Here is a 20,667-nt window from a genome sequence, read left to right as displayed (position 1 = left end):
CCTAGCTGCAGCCAAAATTTGGGGTCTCTGGACCCAAAGGGTCCCAAAATAACAGATGGACACAGTTGACTGAATTTGGGGCCCCGTATCTCGGGGCCACTTAGTGCTAGAAACCCAGTGGAACTAGCACTACAGCATATCCAAAGCTGGAGTTACTAGCACCAAGTGCCCCCGAGATACGGGGCCCCAAAGTCGGTTCAGAAAATGTCAAGCACTTTTCTGCAGCAGAGAATGACATTTTCCGAACCGACTTTGGGGCCCCGTATCTCGGGGCCACTTGGTGCTAGGAAGCTTTGGATATGTTGTAGTGCTAGTTCCACTGGGTTTGCACACCAAATTTGGGGTTCCTAGCACCAAGTGGCCCCGAGTTACGGGGCCCCAAAGTCGGTTCGGAAGATGTCATTCTCTGCTGCAGAAAAGTGCTTGACTCAAGTATAAGCCGAGGGGGGCATTTTCAGCACAAAAAAATGTGCTGAAAAACTCGGCTTATACTCGAGTATATACGATACATATTTGTTCCCTATTTATATTGCACCTTTATTGGTAAATGCAGGATGACTAATGGGGTAAATCTCTGCCTTCAGGAGATTGGACTTTGTTGTTCATACTGGTATATTTGGAACTGGTTCTGCTCCTAACTGTAGACACCCTACTATGATGCATTTCTTACTTGTTTAACCTCCCTGGCGGTTTTGCCGAGTGTGGCTCGGGGTTAAATTTCAGCAACATTAGCGGTAACCCTGAGCCACAATCGGGATTGCATTGCAGGATCCTGGTGCGGTATACTTGCCTTGTCCCCCCGCTCTGTCCTCCACCCCGATGTCCTGTGTGGCGGGCTCCGTTCCCTGCGAGCGTCGCAACGCATGGGGGCGGAGCCTGGCAGCAAATTCAAAAAAGTGAAAAATCATAATAATCTTACAGATTACATTACTGTGCGAAATGATTTCACATCCCCTTTGTCCCCAGTGCTTTGTCCAATGCCCTGAATGCACTTTTATATGATATATACTGTTCTTTCTGCCTGAAAACTGGAGATTGTCCATAGCAACCAAAAAGTGTGCCTTTACGTCAAAAGTGGTTTTAGACTAGCTAGAAAACAGCGATAGTAAATTAGAACACTTGCAGAATTGAGCGACAGGTCCCATAAGTTGTACCTGTATATCTGCAGTCTTGTCTTCTTTACATCCATTTAACGTGCTGAATTTTAAAACTTGTCGGAGTTCAGAAAAAAGGGGGCGGGTAGCTGAAGTTATACTCTGCAGAGCTCTGCGAGGAGAGCTCTGGCAGCTGATTGGAGGGAAGGGACACACGCCCCTTTACACAGCACACAGGAACAGGACTAAGGCTGTCAATCAGCTGGAGATCCCCCCCCGTCACCATTTTTCTCTTGGTGTCAGGAAAACCTGTCAGAAGTGATGCTCAAGCTGATGGCAGAGAAATGAGGCGGGACACAAAAGTGACACTTGGTGCTCTTAACTGAGACAAATACAAACTATAGAGGAATATGATTGGTTAATATTCCATATCTGAGGTTTACAACCAGTTTAATGCTAACTTTAGACTGAAGCCTAGTAGCATAAGCTATTGTAGTTTTTTTCGGGTTTAAATTAAGTCTTTGTTGTAAATGGGTATCGTGCATGGGTCCATGGCGCTAATTATTTGAATATGCTTTGCATTGATGTATCTGATGTAGCTGACCATTGTTGTTCTGGGTCTTTGTGATCCTCTCACATATGTCCTACACCATTGTGTGTTTAGAACTTAGATTTACTTCTTGAAGATAAAACGTCTTCTCGTGCAAGGAAGGCATCCCCAAACGCTGCAGCAAGTAGATCACCGCACAACAGGAAGAATTATTATGATACCAGATCACCTGTTAGAGAGGGCCACCCTCCTCCACCTATCCTGAAGCAGAAGGTGTTGCCAGAAGAGAATCAAAAACGTGTAAACAGACGGCTTGTGGTTGGTAAGCACTTTTATCTTCCTTTAAAAGATTATTTAGGCAAGAAATATCTTCAGTTTCCATGTAGGGACTCCTCTGTTAGACTTATGTCAATATTAAAGTCTTCCAAGTCAGGACTTGAAGATTGGAATCGTAACCTTTGTATTCAACATAAAAATGGGATGTCCGAAGAAGACCGAGCGACACACGTCACATTACAGCCATACTGTACACAGAGACATTTTGTTTACTTAGGGCTACATTACTTTAACCACTTACCGGTAACTACTACCCCACAGCAAATTTACTACTACAGGGCAGCCGTTCTGTGCAGAATCATGTATATATACGTGATTCTGCACTTCCTTGTAGGGGGCGCACCAGCACTGCTTCCACCGTGATTAGTCACAGCAGAAGCCGATCAGCGGGTTCTGGCCAATGGATGTCCACTGGCACCAGCTGATCTCCGAGCAGAGACACAGGACAAATCAGTGGGTTCCCGCATAGTAAGCAATGCAGAGCTCCATCCTGACGGGGGATATGATGGATTTTGTTTCCCTGCAAAGCGGGGAATAAAATCCATCACATCCCTTAGTGAAAGCACCACACATAGTACACAAAACACTGGTTAGGCACACATTTAACCCTTTGATTGCCCTAAATGTTAACCCCTTCCCAGCCAGTGTAATTAGTACAGTGTGTCTATTTTTGGCACTGATAACTGTATTAGTGTCACTGGTTCCACAAAGTGTCTGATTGTCCACTGCAATAACGCTGTCCCGCTATAAGTTGCTGATCGCTATCATTACTAGCTTAAAAAAAAATATATATATATCCCATAGTTTGTAGACCTATATACATTTCTTGGGAATCAATATACATTTATTGGGAATTTTTTACCAAAAATATTTATTTATTTATTTCAGGTACTTATATAGCGCCGTCAATTTACGCAGCGCTTTACATATACATTGTACATTCACATCAGTCCCTACCCTCAAGGAGCTTACAATCTACGGTCCCTAACTCACATTCATACATACTAGGGACAATTTAGACAGGATCCAATTAACTTACCAGCATGTCTTTGGAGTGTGGGAGGAAACCGGAGTACCCGGAGGAAACCCACGCAGGCACAGGGAGAACATGCAAACTCCAGGCAGGTAGTGTCGTGGGTGGGATTCGAACCAACGACCCTTCTTACTGCTAGGCGAAAGTGCTATCCACTGCGCCGCCCTAAAAATATGTAGCAGAATACATATTGGCCAAAATTTATGAAGAATTTTTTTTTTTTTCTACATATTTTTTTATTGGATGTGTTTTATTGCAGAAAGTAAAAAAAAAAATATATATATATATATGTATTTTTTTTTTGTCACTTTTCTGAATTAAAGTTACTTACCTGCCTGTCTGCCCTTTTACAGTGAGTCACGGTTAAATGTGTGCCTAACCAGTGTTTTTGTGTACTATGTGTGGTGCTTTTACTAAGGGATGTGATGGATTTTATTCCCCGCTTTGCATTGCTTACAATGTGGGAACCCACTGATTCGTCCTGTGTCTCTCCTCGGAGATCAGCTGGTGCCAGTGGACATCCATTAGTTTTAATTATTCATATTTACTGTGTGCCTCATTTAAAGTCCCACATTGCTCTTTTTCTTTTTCTTAAACCAAAACTTTTGTTTAATTTTTTTTTACTATTCAAAGCCAACTCCCCCTCCATCCATGTCTCCATGCTTTCTTTTGTTGAGAAATCACTTTGAAAAATGCCCTAGCATTTCTGGCTGCGGTCATCTTAAATAAGGGTATATGATTCATGTTGCACTTACTTCCTGGAATCCATCTGCCCTTAGCTCAGGCATGCAGGCAGGGGGGTGTGCTTAGCTGAGAAAACCCCTCCTCCCCTTCTGAAGACTCCTGGGATGTATGACATCATTTGCCTAGGCATGGAAGCCAGGAAGTGACTGAAGAAATAAAAAAAAAAAAAACGTTTAAAACCGATACATATAATCTATTTTCCTATGTATTTACTAATGCTAGCAGCATAAAGGTTAAAAATAGATGGCGTTGATTTAGACAGTGACGTTTCGCTTTAATGAGTCTGAAGGTTTAACCACCTGGCACGTTTATACCCTCCTGCCCAAGCCAATTTTTAGCTTTCAGCGCTGTCACATTTTGAATGACAATTGCGCGGTCATGCAACACTGTACCCAAACTAAATTTCTATCACTTTGTTCACACAAATCGTTTGTTCACGCTATCTTTTGGTGGTATTTAATCACTACTGGTTTTTTTTTTCTTTTTTTTTTCTTTTTTGTTTGCGAAATAAATGAAAAAATACAGAAAATTAAGAAAAAAAAAAAAATATTTTGCAGATAAATAATCTTTCTTAATGAATTTAGGCTAACATGTATTCTGCTACATTTCTTTAGTGAAAATAACCCAAATCAGTGTATATAATTTTTAGCCTGTAGGAAAGTTATAGAGTCCACAAACTATGGTGTATATCTGAAAATTAATCAATCTTGATTCTCATTTCTCAAGGCCCAAATGTCAGGACAGGACAATATCCCCAAAATGACCACATTTTGGAAAGTAGACAGTCCATGGTATTTAGTAAGAGTCATGACAAGTTTTTTTGAAGTTGTCATTTTTTTTTATAAGTTTTTGGAAAGAAAAAAAAGAAATCTTTTTTTTTTCTTTTTACATACTGACACCAGTGCAGTGTATATATATATATATATATATATATATATATATATATATATATATATATATATATATATATACATTGTACTACTCTGGGGAAGTGTGATTGGCCCAGTCTGTACCTGTGATCACACTGATCAATCGCAGCTAGCAACACAATTGTATACAATGGATGGCTTGAAAGGAAGCCATCCATTGTGTACAACTGTTATGTGACCTGCAGTGATTGGTTACAGCGGTCACATGGTACTGGCAGCAGGCTGGTGCAGTGATCAGTCATCGGCTGTGCCCAGTGGAAACAGCCGGTGACAGATTGCGCTGCTGCGTGCAATCCGGGAGAACATCATATGACGTCCACGCGGATCGACGAGAGGTTCCCACCGGTTAAAGAAGGCTGAGACTTTTTGAAGTAGGAATTCATAGAATTATTTATTTATTTATTTTTTTAAAACCAGAATTTAGACCCCTTTCACACCGAGCCGCCTATAGCGTCGGCAGTAAAACGCCGCTCTTTATAGCGGCGTTTTACCGTCGGATTTGCAATGCATTTCGGCCGCTAGCGGGGCGCTTTTACCCCCTGCTAGCGGCCGAGAAAGGGTTAAAACCACCCGCAATGCGCCGCAATAGCAGCGTTTTGCCGGCGGTATCCCAGCGCTGCACCATTGATTTCAATGGGGAGCAGTGGTGAATGCGGTAAACACACCGTTCCTTCACCGCTCCAAAGAAGCTGCTGGCAGGACTTTTCCTGACGTCCTGCCAGCGCAGCGCTCTCGGGCTTTCACACTGGAGACAATGCTGCAGCTGTTTGAGGGCGGATTGCAGGCGCTATTTTTAACGCTAAAGCGCCTGCAAAACGCCCTCGGTGTGAAAGGGGTCTTAGTGTCACTTTATTTTCTTTGTGCGCTTGAGGTGACTGGCATTTATACAGTGTGGAAAAATACAGTCACCAGATATAGAGTGAACAGTCCCTAAAGCAGATTATCAGAGACTGCTCATACGTTAGTAAACATTTGGAATGTAACAATGTTGCATGATTGATGTTGATTGCTGAGCTTTTAGTGTGTTTATAATTAGATATCAAAAGTATTCTATTTGATGATATATTAAGGTATCTGTAAAATATTTCTCCTTTTTTTTTTATAGTTTGTTCACACAAGCTTTGATCTCTGAAGAGCAATCCGCGTTCACGTGAATGGGTTGCATTTGGTGAATGCTACACCTGCTGAAAGTGACGTGTATAATTCCTGCTGCAGCTGTGGCATGTATACACCCATGCCTGCTACCTCTGCAGCTAAAGTGGTTAGTGATTGGGTGGCAGTAAAAGTGCAGCTTAACCTTTTATTCCAAGGGCTATAGTTATAAAAAAAAAATATTTGCATAGCAGTTCGCCCAGTGAAAGTACATGTACGGTATCTCACAAAAGTGAGTACACTCCTCACATTTTTGTAAATATTTTATTCTATCTTTTCATGTGACAGCACTGAAGAAATTACACTTTGCTACAATGTAAAGTAGTGAGTGTACAGCTTGTATAACAGTGTAAATTTGCTGTCCCCTCAAAATAACTCAACACACAGCCATTGATGTCTAAACCGCTGGCGACAAAAGTGAGTACACCCCTAAGTGAAAATGTCCAAATTGGGCCAAAGTGTCAATATTTTGTGTGGCCACCATTATTTTCCAGCACTGCCTTTATTCTCTTGGGCATGGAGTTCACCAGAGCTTCACAGGTTTCCACTGGAGTCCTCTTCCACTCCTCCATGATAACATCACGGAGCTGGTGGATGTTAGAGACCTTGTGCTCTTCCACCTCCCGTTTGAGGATGCTCCACATATGCTCGATAGGGTTTAGGTCTGGAGACATGCTTGGCCAGTCCATCACCTTTACCCTCAGCTTCTTTTGCAAGGCAATGGTCATCTTGGAGGTGTGTTTGGGGTCGTTATCATGTTGCAATACTGCCCTGTGTCTCAGTCTCTGAAGGGAAGGGATCATGCTCTGCTTCAGTATGTCACAGTACATGTTGGCATTCATGGTTCCCTCAATGAACTGTAGCTCCCCAGTGCCAGCAGCACTCATGCAGCCCCAGACCATGACACTCCCAACACCATGCTTGACTGTATGCAAGACAAACTTGTCTTTGTACTCCTCACCTGGTTACCGCCACACACGCTTGACACCATCTGAACCAAATAAGTTTATCTTGGTCTCATAAGACCAGAGGACATGGTACCAGTAATCAATGTCCTTAGTCTGCTTGTCTTCAGCAGACTGTTTGCGGGCTTTCTTGTGCATCTTCTTTAGAAAAGGCTTCCTTCTGGGACAACAGCCATGCAGACCAATATGATGCAGTGTGTGGCGTATGGTCTGAGCACTGACAGGCTGACCCCCCCCCCCCCCCACCCACAAACTCTGGATATGACGCTGAGCACGTGCACTCAACTTCTTTGGTCGACCATGGTGAGGCCTGTTCTGAGTAGAACCTGTCCTGTTAAACCACTGTATGGTTTTGACCACCGTGCTGCAGCTCAGTTTCAGGGTCTTGGCAATCTTCTTATAGCCTAGGCCATCTTTATGTAGAGCAACAATTCTTTTTTTCAGATCCTCAGAGAGTTCTTTGCCATGAGGTGCCATGTTGAACTTCCAGTGACCAGTATGAGAGAGTGAGAGCGATAACACCAAATTTAACACACCTGCTCCCCATTCACACCTGAGACCTTGTAACACTAACGAGTCACATGACACCGGAGAGGGAAAATGGCTAATTGAGCCCAATTTGGATATTTTCACTTAGGAGTGTACTCACTTTTGTTGCCAGCGGTTTAGACATTAATGGCTGTGTGTTGATTTTGAGTGGACAGCAAATTTACACTGTTTATACAAGCGGTACACTCACTACTTTACATTGTAGCAAAGTGTAATTTCTTCACTGTTTGTCACATGAAAAGATATAATAAAATATTTACAAAAATGTGAGGGGTGTACTCACTTTTATGAGATACTGTACACTAGTTCTGTGCAAAAGGGCATAAAAACGATTGGATTTAGGCCATCTTCTTTGCTGGTTTAATATATTTATTGCTTTAACCACTTGTCCTCTATAACATTTACCCCCCCTTCATGACCAGGCCAGTTTTTGGCTTTTTGGCACTGCGTTCCTTTAACTGACAATTGCGTGGTCATGCAATGCTGTACATAAATGAAAGTTATAGCTTTTTTTTTTCACACAAATAGAGCTTTCTTTTGGCGGTATTTGATCACCTCTGGGGTTTTGGACCCATTTTGACCTTTTCATGATTAAACCTTATTTTGAAAAGTGTAAACCTTGTCCCTAAGCTTTTAATGCAAGCTAAAAAGAATCTCTCTCTTGGAAAGTGCTACTGTATAAAATAGATCACTGAATATACCTGTCTGCAGTGTGTGTGTTACAGATGTTTATTTTAAAATCATTATCGATGTTGCTAAAACTACAAGTCTCCTCCTGCTTGGTCCAAAGGGGGTGGTGGTAGCTAAATGGTTAATAAACGTAGCCCAGTGACAATCGCTCTCAAGCTGCTGGCACCTAGATTGGGTCCCGCAAGCTGGGAAATCTTTGTGCCAGGTGCACCTGAGAGTGGCATTGTTATGCAAGTGCCAGCATGGTGTGATATTGGCCAGTCCTTTGTCACGAGTTAGCGAGGAGTGCAGGGATCTGATACCCACTTCTGTCACAGACAGTGCTAAAAATATGCACTGTCACTGTACTAATGACACTGGCTGGAAAGGGGTTCAACATCTAGGGCGATCAAAGGGTTAAATGTGTGCCTAACCAGTGTTTATGTGTGTACTGTGAGGTGTTTTGACTAAGGGATATGCCAGTTTTTACTCCCTTTGCAGGAAAACGAAAACCGGCACATCCCCACTGACAGTACAAAGCTTGGTTAAAATGGTAAGATGCTGCATTTGGCCACTAGAGGGCACTAAGTATCATAGCCGCTATCATCGAGAAAGCAGATTTGGGCGGTTCCTTCAGGAGTGCAGTGTAAATAAAGTTAGGCTGGCCATTCAGTGTACAATTTTCCTTTAGATTTCTCAGAATCATGTGATATGAAGTCAAACACTTTCAATTTGTGTGCAATCAAACAGGCCCTTGCACTATAGAGTTGAAGGTAAATCTAAAGACTAAAGAAAACTGAACAAGAAAGTTGCATAATGTTGGCCAGCTTTGGGCTCCTCCATCATCCAGTGCTGGCCACAAGCAATAATATTGCACTAAATAAACCTAAACTATAAATGGTGCAAATAAACAAATAATACCCTCTCATAATATATAAGTGACTATATATGAAATAATCTAGTTGCTGCTCCTTGTTCCAAAGGTGTTTTCAATCACTTCAATTTAGAATAGAAAATTTGTATAGTAGAGCTGCACAATTAATCGTTAAAAAATAGTGATCTCGATTCAACCCCCCTGACAATCTCTATTGCGGAGTTTGCCGATTCTTTCATATAACAAGTGGAGAGACTTATCTGCTCACTCAACTGCCAAAAGAAAACATTCGGGCAGTCTGCCAAGTTTTTAAAATGAAACATTGTAACTAACTCTTCCTTCTTAGATCAAAGGGATACACTTCTGTGTATAAAGAAAAAATCCAGGCAGTCTGCCAAGTTTTTAACAACATGTAAATGCAGGAAGTTTAACCACTTAAAGTCTAAATCTTTTTCTGACAGTAAAGTTAGCCCAATTTTTTTTTTTGTTTTAATGTGAAAGATGATGTTATGCAGCGAGAATCGTGATCTATCTTCTAAGCAAAAAAATTGTGATTCTCATTTTAGCCAGAATCGTGCAGCTCTAATGTATAGTACAGCACAACTAGCAACAAACTAACAAGTGCTTAAGTGGATATATGTAAAAACTGTGCAACAATTGAACCTAAAACATAGTGATTGCTATAATTATATAATAAACAGTGGAAATCAGTCCAAGCAAAAAAAAAAAAAAAACACTCGTAGTGACTCAGGAGTGCATTATGCTGTCAATTAAACAAGATGCTGTGATCTTCCATCTCCGTGTTATAAAAAAATCTTGTGCTCATAAATAATCCTCCACCAGTGAATGAATGGCCACTCACCTTATACTCACTTTATACTCAGACCCCTGTTTTACCAACGGGTCCCAGTGAGCAGTCCTCTAATAGGGGTAAGATCAGATGATTGCTTCCGCTCCGCTCTTTTCATTTCTAACACCTCCTGTGAGTGCTGCATGCTCTCGATCAGCGGTATGTAAAAATAAATGGACATCTAGTGCTCTCTGTCACAATTTTAATGTAATAAAAAACAAAGGTAGCACACTCACATAAAAGGCACTAAGCTGTGCCAGCGTATCAGACAGATATCGGGCTCCCTACGTGCTTCAGCAAGACAGTGGTAACCACGGGATGATAACCGAGGGTCTGGCTCCTCTAATATTATTGCACTGCTGTACATGCATAACTGGATACATTAATAAGCGAAAGCTGTTGTACTGTTGCAGCAGCTGAAAGCTATTATAATTAGCCAGGCAAAATAATATTTTCTATCACAGGTTAAGACTGTTCCTATGTAGGAGTACTACACGGTGATTGTGTTTCACTACAAGTGTATGGCCTGCTTTGACCCACAAGGATTCAGTATGCTCTAGGTGGACTGTTTTCTTACATACATACAACTGGTCACTTGACAGAGAACCTAGAAATGTGTAAGATGTAGCAGCATTTGAATATGGCACAGCAGATTAACAGTCAATTTTTATAGTAAAAGCTCATAATCTACCCTCCTAAAAATCCTTGTTTTTTTTTAGGTTTTGATGAATCTGTCTTTTTGTGTAACGTTTTGATTTTCTAAAACCGAATTATAAATTATGTTATGTAGATGATCCCCCAGAATCACTCAGTGCTGCCACACAGACTGACCCTGGGCCTGCACTAGAGACATCGCCACCAGAAAGGCAAGCAGTACTTCGGTCTGCTATAGAAACGTTAATTCATTCTGGTCATCTGAAGGACCTGCCTAGAGCGGAGGCTGGACAGAACAAGAACAAGGGTGTGTTGATTCCTCAAAGACCCAAGGTTTGTGCTCCTAACCCAATATCTCTGTATAGTGTATGCTGTAATTATACAAGCTGCACAGAAATGGGGGGCATTTATCACTTCTGTCGCACAGCAAGGCAGTGCTAAATAGGAGAAGTAGGATGAATCGTGAGACAGATTTATGAGGAGGTTACAGCCTTAGGCTGTCTATATACTAGTAGATTTTCGAATAAACGTTTGTACGAACATTCGTATGAAATTTCTTATTACTTTTGATGGCTGGATAATTGTTTTTCGAAAGTACTTCAAACTTTCATTTACTTTTAATGTTTGATTTTGGAATGACTATCATTTCCTAAGCTAAAACCACATTCCCTGTTAGACATTCATTGGTTTGTGAAACATTTCCATCCTGATCCTCCGAATTTTCTCATCATTGTGGTCAAAACTGAACATCGATTTTATTCCAATGAATATTCTTAACATGAATAATTTCAAACAAAATTCTACTAGTGTGTAGCCAGTTTTTGTCATAAGTTTTTTTTTTTTTTTTTTTTTTTTTTTTCAGCTGCTGTAAAGTTGCACTGCACGTGAATGAAACGTGACCCTTACTACTTTCTTTTTAAAGTGCAAATCTGTCTCCTCTTCAATATTCAATCTGTCTCGGAACTTTGCAAATCTGTGAAAGTTGACTGCCCAAGAATACAGGTGCAGGGGTAACAAATATATAGCAAACCTGTCAGAGACTTTGCTAAGTGAGAGGCAGCATGCTATTTGTCCCCAGTACTATGATTGTTGCCCTGATTTTCCCCATTAATAGGCTGGCAGAAAGCATGCATTCCTGAACATTAATTCAGACTTCATAGACAGAGAGGAATATTTTTTTTTTTTTTTTTATGCAAAGTGTTCCCTTATGCTACTTGTAGGGATTCAGAATGCCTCGAAAGACAGGGCCCTCCCGGCATGCACACTTTCAGGAGAAAACTGTGGCATTCAAGCTAAAGGAGAACCGACCTGTTGTCAGAGAGAAGAAAACTCCTTGGGTGCCTCCGAACCCAACATCCCCACCAGCTTCTCCAAAAAGGTACACTAGTAACCACTGGAAAATAATAAGTGACCTCATTCATTGCCTAATAAAATAGGAGCAAGTCCAAACGTTCGCAATACACTATACAATATGAATATTGTTGGATCTACCAATATTTGTGCAATTTAAGGGTCTGCACAAAAGGATTATTGTTTAGGTTTGCCTTCATATTTTATTGTTTTGCTAAGTTTATTGGAGCTTGCACAATAATCTTGCAATCAGGTTGTAGTGTGTATGGCCACCCTGAAAGTTTCCACTCTTGGCTCATTGGATAACTTGTTCTCCTGCTAGAGTCAGAAAAGGAAATTCGATAATATGAATATTAAAAGTATGCTAATGGCTACCAAATACCGCCCATTATAATTTATGGTATTTTTTGTCAGTTTACTTTTGAGTAAAATCATAATATAAGTACTGTATTTATTGGCGTATAACACTCACTTTTTCACCATGAAAACTGGGTGCAAATAGCGTGTGTGTGTTATACGCCAATACTACAATTTTTGCTCCCTCGGAGGGAGCAGGCAGGGGGGTGGGACGAGCGTCGTCAGATTACATACAGTGAGAATTTCCTGTTTACTTGGCGGCCTCTGTAATAGGAAGTCCCCTCTCCTGGGCCACCATTGGACCACTGTTCTGTCTATCATAGGAGATTCTCACTGTATGTAATCTGTTGGCACTCGTCCCGCCCCCCTCCCTGTCCCCACTAGGCTGCAGATGGGCATCAATCAGGCTGCACTGATGGCAACGGTGAGGCTGCTGTACTGATGGCAACGGTGAGGCTGCTGCACTGATGGCAACGGTGAGGCTGCTGTACTGATGGCAACGCTGAGGCTGCAGCATTGATGGCAACGCTGAGGCTGCAGCATTGATGGCAACGCTGAGGCTGCAGCATTGATGGCAACGCTGAGGCTGCAGCATTGATGGCAACGCTGAGGCTGCAGCATTGATGGCAACGCTGAGGCTGCAGCATTGATGGCAACGCTGAGGCTGCAGCATTGATGGCAACGCTGAGGCTGCAGCATTGATGGCAACGCTGAGGCTGCAGCATTGATGGCAACGCTGAGGCTGCAGCATTGATGGCAACGCTGAGGCTGCAGCATTGATGGCAACGCTGAGGCTGCTGCACTGATGGCAACGGTGAGGCTGGAGATGGGCACTGATCCTTATTTTGCTGCAAAGTTCCTTATTTCAAATTTTTGTTTTTATCCTGAAACTTCCCTCTTAAAATAAATGTGCGTGTTATACGCCTGTGCGTGTTATACGCCGATAAATATGGTAGTTTATCTTTTAACTTTATACTGTCCAATTAGATTAAACTGGAGCATAGAACAGAAAAGACTGCGTGGCTCTCAATCTAGATTATGTAATGAAATCGACTCTGTGAAGGAAAATGAAAATGAAAAGGAAGACATCAAGACAAAAGATACTTCAAGGTATTTAACCACTTGAGGACCAGAATGTTAAAACCCCCTTTCTGTCCAGGCCATTTTTCAGTTTTCAGCACTGTGATTCTTTGACTGACAATAACAAAGTCATTCAACATTATACCCAAATTAATTTTATATCATTTTTCTGAGACCAAGATCTTTCTTCTGGAGGTGTGTAATCGCCAGGGTTTTTTATTTTTTTTATTTTCTACTATATAAAAAAAAAAGAACATTTAATTTTTTTTTTTTTAAAAACCCTGTTACTTTTGGTCTCTGTTATAAAACTTAAAATAAATACTTTTTCTTTATAAATTTAGGCCAAAATATATAGTCTGCAAACTATGGTGTATATGCTTTAAATGAAAGGACCCTGATTTTCTGACTGCTGACCTCATTTCTTGAGGGTCTTAAATGCCAGAACAAAACAAACGCTCACAAATTGACCCTTTGAAAGTACACACCCCAGGGTATTTAGTAAGAGGGTTGCTGAGTTTTTTTGAGGTTGCAATTTTTGCCACAATTTTTTTTGTTTGTGAAAAATGACAGTTAAAGTGGTTGTAACCCTAAAAAAAAAAAAAAAAGAGAGAGAGATCCTATTCCCTCATATCATAGCAGGTTAAACAGCACAGTGCTTGTGCTAACCTGTCCCTCTGTAAGCTATAAAAAAAAAACCTGGCTGATCCTGCCTGGTTCTGCCCTCCCTTCTGTAAACTGACCAGGGTTTATCATGGCTGCTGAGCCCTGCCACTGTGGTCAGTTTACATGCCTCCGTAATCCACTGTGTCTCTTCCCTAACCCCTCCCTCCCTGCTTGTCAGTTCCTGTATTTGTGTGAGCCGTCTCCGTCCTCCCCCTGCTGCCGCTATTAGTACTTAAAGAAACTTTATGAATTGTCACTGCCAGCCCCTCTCTTTTTATCCAGCGATAACACATAGTGTAAGCGTTTTTTTTTTAAAACAAAGCCTCTAAATACCTTTTTCAGAGATCTTCAGGCCGGTCATGTGACTCCCAGCTGCTATCCTACTCCGATCCATGGGCTACAGCTGGAGGGGCTGAGCAGCCTGCACGGCAGTCACGTGACCTCCCTGGCTGATGTCAGAGGGAGATCTCGGATTTTTAAGGTTACAACCACTTTAATACATTTTGGAAGAGTTATTTCTCACACACAGCACAGGCATACTTACAATTGGACCCTAAAACAATGTTTTACTTTTCTGAGAATGGAAATACTGCATGCTTGAGACTTTATCACTGCCTAAATGCATAGAGGGGCCCAAAACACCTTCAGCCCCGGTTCACACAGGGGCGACACGACTTGCAGGTCGCCTCACCGAGGCGACCTGCACACGACTGCGACGGCGACTTGCAAAACGACTTCTGTATAGAAGTCTATGCAAGTCGCCCCCAAAGTAGTACAGGAACCTTTTTCTAAGTCGGAGCGACTATTAGAACGGTTCCATTGTACAGAACGGGAGGCGACTTGTCAGGCGGCTAGGTCGCCTGACAAGTCGCCCCTGTGTGAACCGGCACTTAGGCTTTCAAGGGGCAAAAATTATGTATCTGATTTCGTGACTTCCTAACTTGATTTTCAGATTTTTTCACCAGAATGGTACTGCATTGTTGGTGCTTGCCAGCTGAAGTTCGGTAGGCTTTTCAGTGCTTGTTGACCTATTACACCTGACTCTTTTAGCAGGGACCCCTCCATTCTCTGAATAAGAGGTGGCTGTCAATGAACCGCTGCTTTGCTTAGGTTCATACTCTGATTCTAAATCTGACTGTGAGGTCTCCCTACTGTTGTCATAAGTCATACTCAGAATTTGAACAGCATTCTCCTTAGTATCCATTTTCAACATTTTCGTCAGTTACTGTACTGGTACCTGATAACACTGGTAATGATGCTAGATGGTGACCAGGACACTGGTTCATTGATTCTGTACCTTACTTTGTGATTTGCCATGTCCAACGGACACAAGGATAACAGAGCATGCTCATACATGCGCTAGACTAAGCACTGAGTTGGTCATTTTAAAATGGCCTTCCGCTCCTAGGAAGCAGTTTTCTGGCCATTTTTATACAACAGCCAGATGGCAAGTGGTGAAACATGAACGGAACTCTGGAAGGTGTACTGTCAAAAATGCAGACAGAGGGCAAAGGACTATGAGGAAGTGCACTGCTTTTTTTAAGTAGGAATTCCAGAAAAAAAATTAAAATTTCATGTTCAGTTCCATGTAGTGTGCAAGTGACACACCCTGTACACGCACCTTGCTGATGATCAGATCTGACCGAGATGGTGGATCATAGATATTATGATTTTCTGTCTAGAATTAGACATTTTCCTGCTTTGAAAAACATTCATATTTGAGATACAAAGATGACATGTAAAGTATGTGAGGTCTGTCCGTTGTTGTGAATGCACAAACATCTAAATAGAACAAACAAAATGTATTTAGTAGGTATGAGTCTTTATTTGAGAGTATTTGTTGTTTCTTGGAAGGTTGGCTTGGTTGGATTCCGAAATGGCAAAAAGGATGCATCAGCTGGATGATCTATATAGGAATCAAATTGCTAATTTTCAGGATCTAAGGTAAGAAGGTAGAAAAGTTTTAAGACTGATGATATGCTGTAAAGGAAGCAGGTAAGAAAGGAAAACGTGTTTATTTTTGTTCTGGACCCTGTTAGGGAGATTTTCCCATGTTTTATCTCTTAGTAAAATATAGTTACTGGGACAGTGAGAGAGATGACCTCTTAGCAGGTAGACAACAATACAAACTTGGCCAAGGTTTGAGGAGATTTACCCCACTACCTGTTTGGTCACCCAGATAGAAAGTGAGGGGAAATCCCCCCACCAGGGGACAGCTATTAAAGCGGAGTTCCTGGCTTTTTTTTTTTTTTTTTTGCTTTTTTTTTATTATTAAAAGTCAGCAGCTACAAAACGTTTATCTGCTGACTTTTAATAAACAGACACTTACCTGTTCCACGGTCCAGCGATGCGGCCGCGCAGAGCCCCGCTTCTCTCCCCCTCCTCTCCCCGGCGCCTCCATTGATATCGTGGGCACACACTGCGCATGCTCTCCCAGTGGACAGGCAATCTTCTGGGACCTGTCACGTGTCCCAGAAGATTGCAAAGAGGGAGGGGCCGCCTAGGGGGAGAGGAGGAGTCGCCTAGGTGGTCTGTAGCCGGAACCAGGAAGTAGGACAGGAAGTCCTCTTCAAAACTAAGCACCCACATCCCCCCCAAAAATTACATGTCAAATGTGACAAGTAAGGGGGCGAGGAGAGCTTAAAGCGGAAATTCCACTTTGGGTGGAACTCCAAAAGGGTTTTAACCATTCCCTAATCTATTAAAAATATAAGAAAAATGTTGAGATTGCAGTTAATCTTAACTTTTGATTCCTGCACTAACAGAGTCTGGCTGCCAAAAGTGTTTATGTATACAGTTGTGCTCAAAAGTTTACAAAACACATTATATATATATATATATATATATATATATATATATATATATATATGTGTGTGTATGTATATATATAAAATTGTAGATATATAAAATTGTACACTGCAAAGAACTGCATTACCCTATTGTACATGGCACATAACATAGTTTTAATGTCTGAAGCTTGAGATATATATAAAACTAGTAGAAAAAAAGGAACATTTGAGGGGAGGGAAGAGAATGTAAATGGGGTGAGGACCCCACATTCCTATCTCCTCCGCTTGTGGGAACAGATTATAGTGTAATAAATTAAGGTATAAGAGTAAAATTCCTAAATAATTGATGTAACGAGCCCCCTTCTCGCTCGGTTCCACTCTCCCGACACTCCTCTGCTGCTATAGAATCAGACTGCAGATCGCAACATCTGATTGCTCGGTCATCCAATGCTCCGGGATTAGAACTACAGTTATGTGCCGTTCTAACCCAGTTGTGATAGCTCAGAACAAACACCAGGCAGGCTGTATGTAAGTTCAACCAGGAATCTCCTTTATTCAAAAATACAGGCTCTTTTATACACTATCAGCGGAGGTGCATACCTCCTGCTCATATTACTTTAACAATACACATGTAACCTAATTAACATGGGCTAATTAACTAATCCCTTTAGACAGCCTAGATGACTCAGACATGACCTTTAGGCCAGACTGGCCGTCTTGTAGCTTGGAACCCCCAATCAACATTATCACAATAGCAGAGTTAATTAAACACAAACAACAATGGGGATCTAATGACTCTTAGATCCCATACTAGAGACTTATTTACAATACACATTTTAGCAGACAACAGACAGGTAGCTGGAATTGATGACATTAGCATTTAACAGTAGGAGTCCCAACGGTATGAATCAGTCACTATTCCAATATGGCAAATCCAGGGTCCCCAGAGTCTGTGTGTCCTGGGGGACCAGGACCCGAATCCACAGTAATACCACCTCAAGGGTCCCCAGGCATACAGCTCACAAAGAACACCGTTCCCCCAAATGCCAGGGCCCACGATCGATTGGCAAGAGGCTAGCATACAGTCCCCTCCAAAAGTCTCTCTCCCGGCTAGGTCTGTCACATTTCTCCCCTTTCGGCAGGAGACTAACACAGGAGGAGACCCCAGACGGGTTGACTCCGAAGTTAGTCAGTAGTTCCAGTCCTCTAATGCCTGTACCCACATAGTACCCCAAACAAATTGTTCCAAACAAAGCATTACTCACCCAGCCAACCTCTGCCTCTCTCAGAGAACATATCTGCCGCTGAGGAGAGGCCTGGACTGGCCCTTCTCCCTGGAGTCCTTTCTGCCGCTGGAGAGAAGACAGGGTGTCTAGGCTCACTCCGTCATGCTGTTGGGGATCTGGGCCGGCTGCCCAGCATCCCTGGGGTATACAGGTGGAGACTGAAGTCCCATCCACCTTCACAGGAAATCCAACCTCTGTTAGTTGAGGGCCGAGTCCAGCAGTACTCGGCCCTGTTGCCAGCCCTTCTGCTGGAAACCCCACACCATCTGCTCCGGCTAACTGTTGGGGAGGGACAACACACACCTCCTCTCCCTTCTCCCCCTGTATCTGCTGCTGGGAAGTGATTGCCACCTTCTCACCCTGAACCTCCGAAACTGCCACAGGTGTGGGGCAGAGGTCTTGGACCCTCTGTCCGGTTGCCAGCGCTTCAGCTGGGGAAGTTCCTTGTAACTTCACAGATACTTCTGTTGGTGCTGGGCAGAGCACAGTGAAGTTTGGCCCTAATAACAGCTCTTCTTCTGCTGGAGGCTCACCAGGTTGTTCTTCCTCAGCAGAAAAGTCTATCAAATCCCCTGTCTCTGCAACTGGTGTCTGGGGATAAAGGTTCACCATCTCCTCTCCGTGGAACCCAGAAGATGCTATCAGTGCTGGGCAGAGGTTAGCAGAGCTCTGCCCTGTTGTCAGCACTTCAGGTTTGGGGACGGCAATCTTCAGGATTTCCACTGCCAATTCTCTGGCATTCTGCTGGACAGGCACATTCCTCCATCCAAGATCATCCAATGCAGAAACAGGTTCATCCAGGTCAGTCAGCACTTGCTGCATCCGCCATAAGACCTCCGCCTCCATAGCTGCGGGGGCAGGTTGGCAAAGCACACTGTTACTCTGCCACATTGTCAACACTTCAGCCAGGATTTCAGAGTTGTCAACTGGTATTTCCTGATAGTCCCAGGCAAAGGGAGCCCCACCCTGCTGCTGAGCAGAGTCTAACAGCTGTTTGTAGGCGATCTCCAGCTCCCATTCCTGAATGGCCAGAAACTCCAAATCTTCCTGTGCCCAGTGCACTTCTGAGACATTCAGTCTTCGCTCTCTGTGCTCCATTATTTCCTCCAAACGCCACTCCCGATCACTCCCAAAGTCAGGGTCCCTAGACAGCCTCCAGTATAACAATCCCAGGCCATCGTAGTCAAAGCCTTCCGTGGGGCTGTCATCCGCTGTCTACGGGCACACTTGGGCTACATACCACTGGAGGGCTCTGTAGCTCTCGTCCAACCGCATTTCTGCCCGGATCAGCCTGCTTAACTCGGCTGTCCACTCCTGGTTTGGCTGTTCCCCCAAAAACTGCATTCGCACTTCATTCTGCGACCAGTACCTCACATGGATGGAGGGGAGAACTTTTCCCTGGTGTCGCTGCTCACAGGCTAGCGCTTCCTTCCAGAGTTCACAGCAGATAGAATCAAACCATCCTAGCAGGACCTGCTCTGATATTGGTCCTCTGTGCTGTATCTGCTTCTCTTGCAACCTCCTTCTGAATTCCTCATCCATGGTGGCTGGTATCGTTCTTCTCCTGCTATCTGGACCTTGGATCCAGGTGATGGTTTGGATGTGTTCACGGCAAGGAAGCAAGATCCCACCATTCCCTCCACGGCTCTCAAGTAAGTCTTTCAGCGTGGCTCTCCTGCAGGCTGGTTTGGAGTGTCCCAGTAACTGGAGAGCAAATCCCACCGCTGCCAACCAATGTAACGAGCCCCTCGCTTGCTTGGTTCCACTCTCCCGACACTCCTCTGCAGCTATTGAATCAGATTGCAACATCTGATTGCTTGGTCATCCAATGCTCCGGGATTAAAACTACAGCTATGTGCCGTTCTAACCCAGTTGTGATAGCTCAGAACAAACACCAGGCAGGCTGTATGTAAGTTCAACCAGGAATCTCCTTTATTCAAAAATACAGGCTCTTTTATACACTAATTAAACACAAACAACAATGGGGATCTAATGACTCTTAGATCCCATACTAGAGACTTATTTACAATACACATTTTAGCAGACAACAGACAGGTAGCTGGAATTGATGACATTAGCATTTAACAGTAGGAGTCCCAACGGTATGAATCAGTCACTGTTCCAATATGGCAAATCCAGGGTCCCCAGAGTCTGTGTGTCCTGGGGGACCAGGACCCGAATCCACAGTAATACCACCTCAAGGGTCCCCAGGCATACAGCTCACAAAGAACACCGTTCCCCCAAATGCCAGGGCCCACGACCGATCGGCAAGAGGCTAGCATACAGTCCCCTCCAAAAGTCTCTCTCCCGGCTAGGTCTGTCACAATTGGTAGGATAAGTATAAATGATCCAGGTTTGCCAATCAACTAGCACTAAAACATATTTATCCAAAAGCATAGACAACGGAGGCATAGACGGGGGGGGGGGGGGGGGGGGTCTTTCTGGCTCTCTGATGTCCCAAAATTATGCTGGCAGCCTAGTATGTAAAGTGGACCTTCCACCTCTGTGACCCCCCCCCCCCCTTCCCCAAAATTCAACATTAAAAGTACCAGTTGGGGGGGGGAGTAGCTAGCATACTCGCCTTTCCTTAAGGGGGTGATCTCATTCTCCTGCGGCTAAGATCCTCTGGGAATGCAGAATAGCCAAAATTGCACGTCAAGTCTCTGCAAAACCATGCAGGATTGTCTTATGAGATCTGGGTTTCTTATCATTCAAAGAGTCCAGAAGGCAGATGTCACCCTTG

General features: G+C 43.2%; 1 protein-coding gene across 1 annotated transcript in view; it reads left to right on the top strand.

Moving 5' to 3' along the window:
- The window catches only part of KIAA0753 (KIAA0753 ortholog), a 60,954-nt gene that overhangs the window by 26,921 nt on the left and 13,366 nt on the right, over positions 1-20,667 (top strand). The window contains exons 7-11 of the mRNA XM_073616742.1: positions 1,759-1,966; positions 10,536-10,732; positions 11,620-11,777; positions 13,094-13,216; positions 15,704-15,793. Of these exons, the coding sequence (XP_073472843.1) occupies positions 1,759-1,966; positions 10,536-10,732; positions 11,620-11,777; positions 13,094-13,216; positions 15,704-15,793 (776 nt within the window). The remainder of the gene's footprint in view (positions 1-1,758; positions 1,967-10,535; positions 10,733-11,619; positions 11,778-13,093; positions 13,217-15,703; positions 15,794-20,667) is intronic.

The sequence above is a fragment of the Aquarana catesbeiana genome, linkage group LG02, assembly GCF_042186555.1.
Source record: "Aquarana catesbeiana isolate 2022-GZ linkage group LG02, ASM4218655v1, whole genome shotgun sequence".
Classification (NCBI taxonomy): Eukaryota; Metazoa; Chordata; class Amphibia; order Anura; family Ranidae; genus Aquarana; species Aquarana catesbeiana.
Note: the sequence above shows the minus strand (reverse complement) of the source record. Positions and strands in the feature narration are given on the sequence as shown.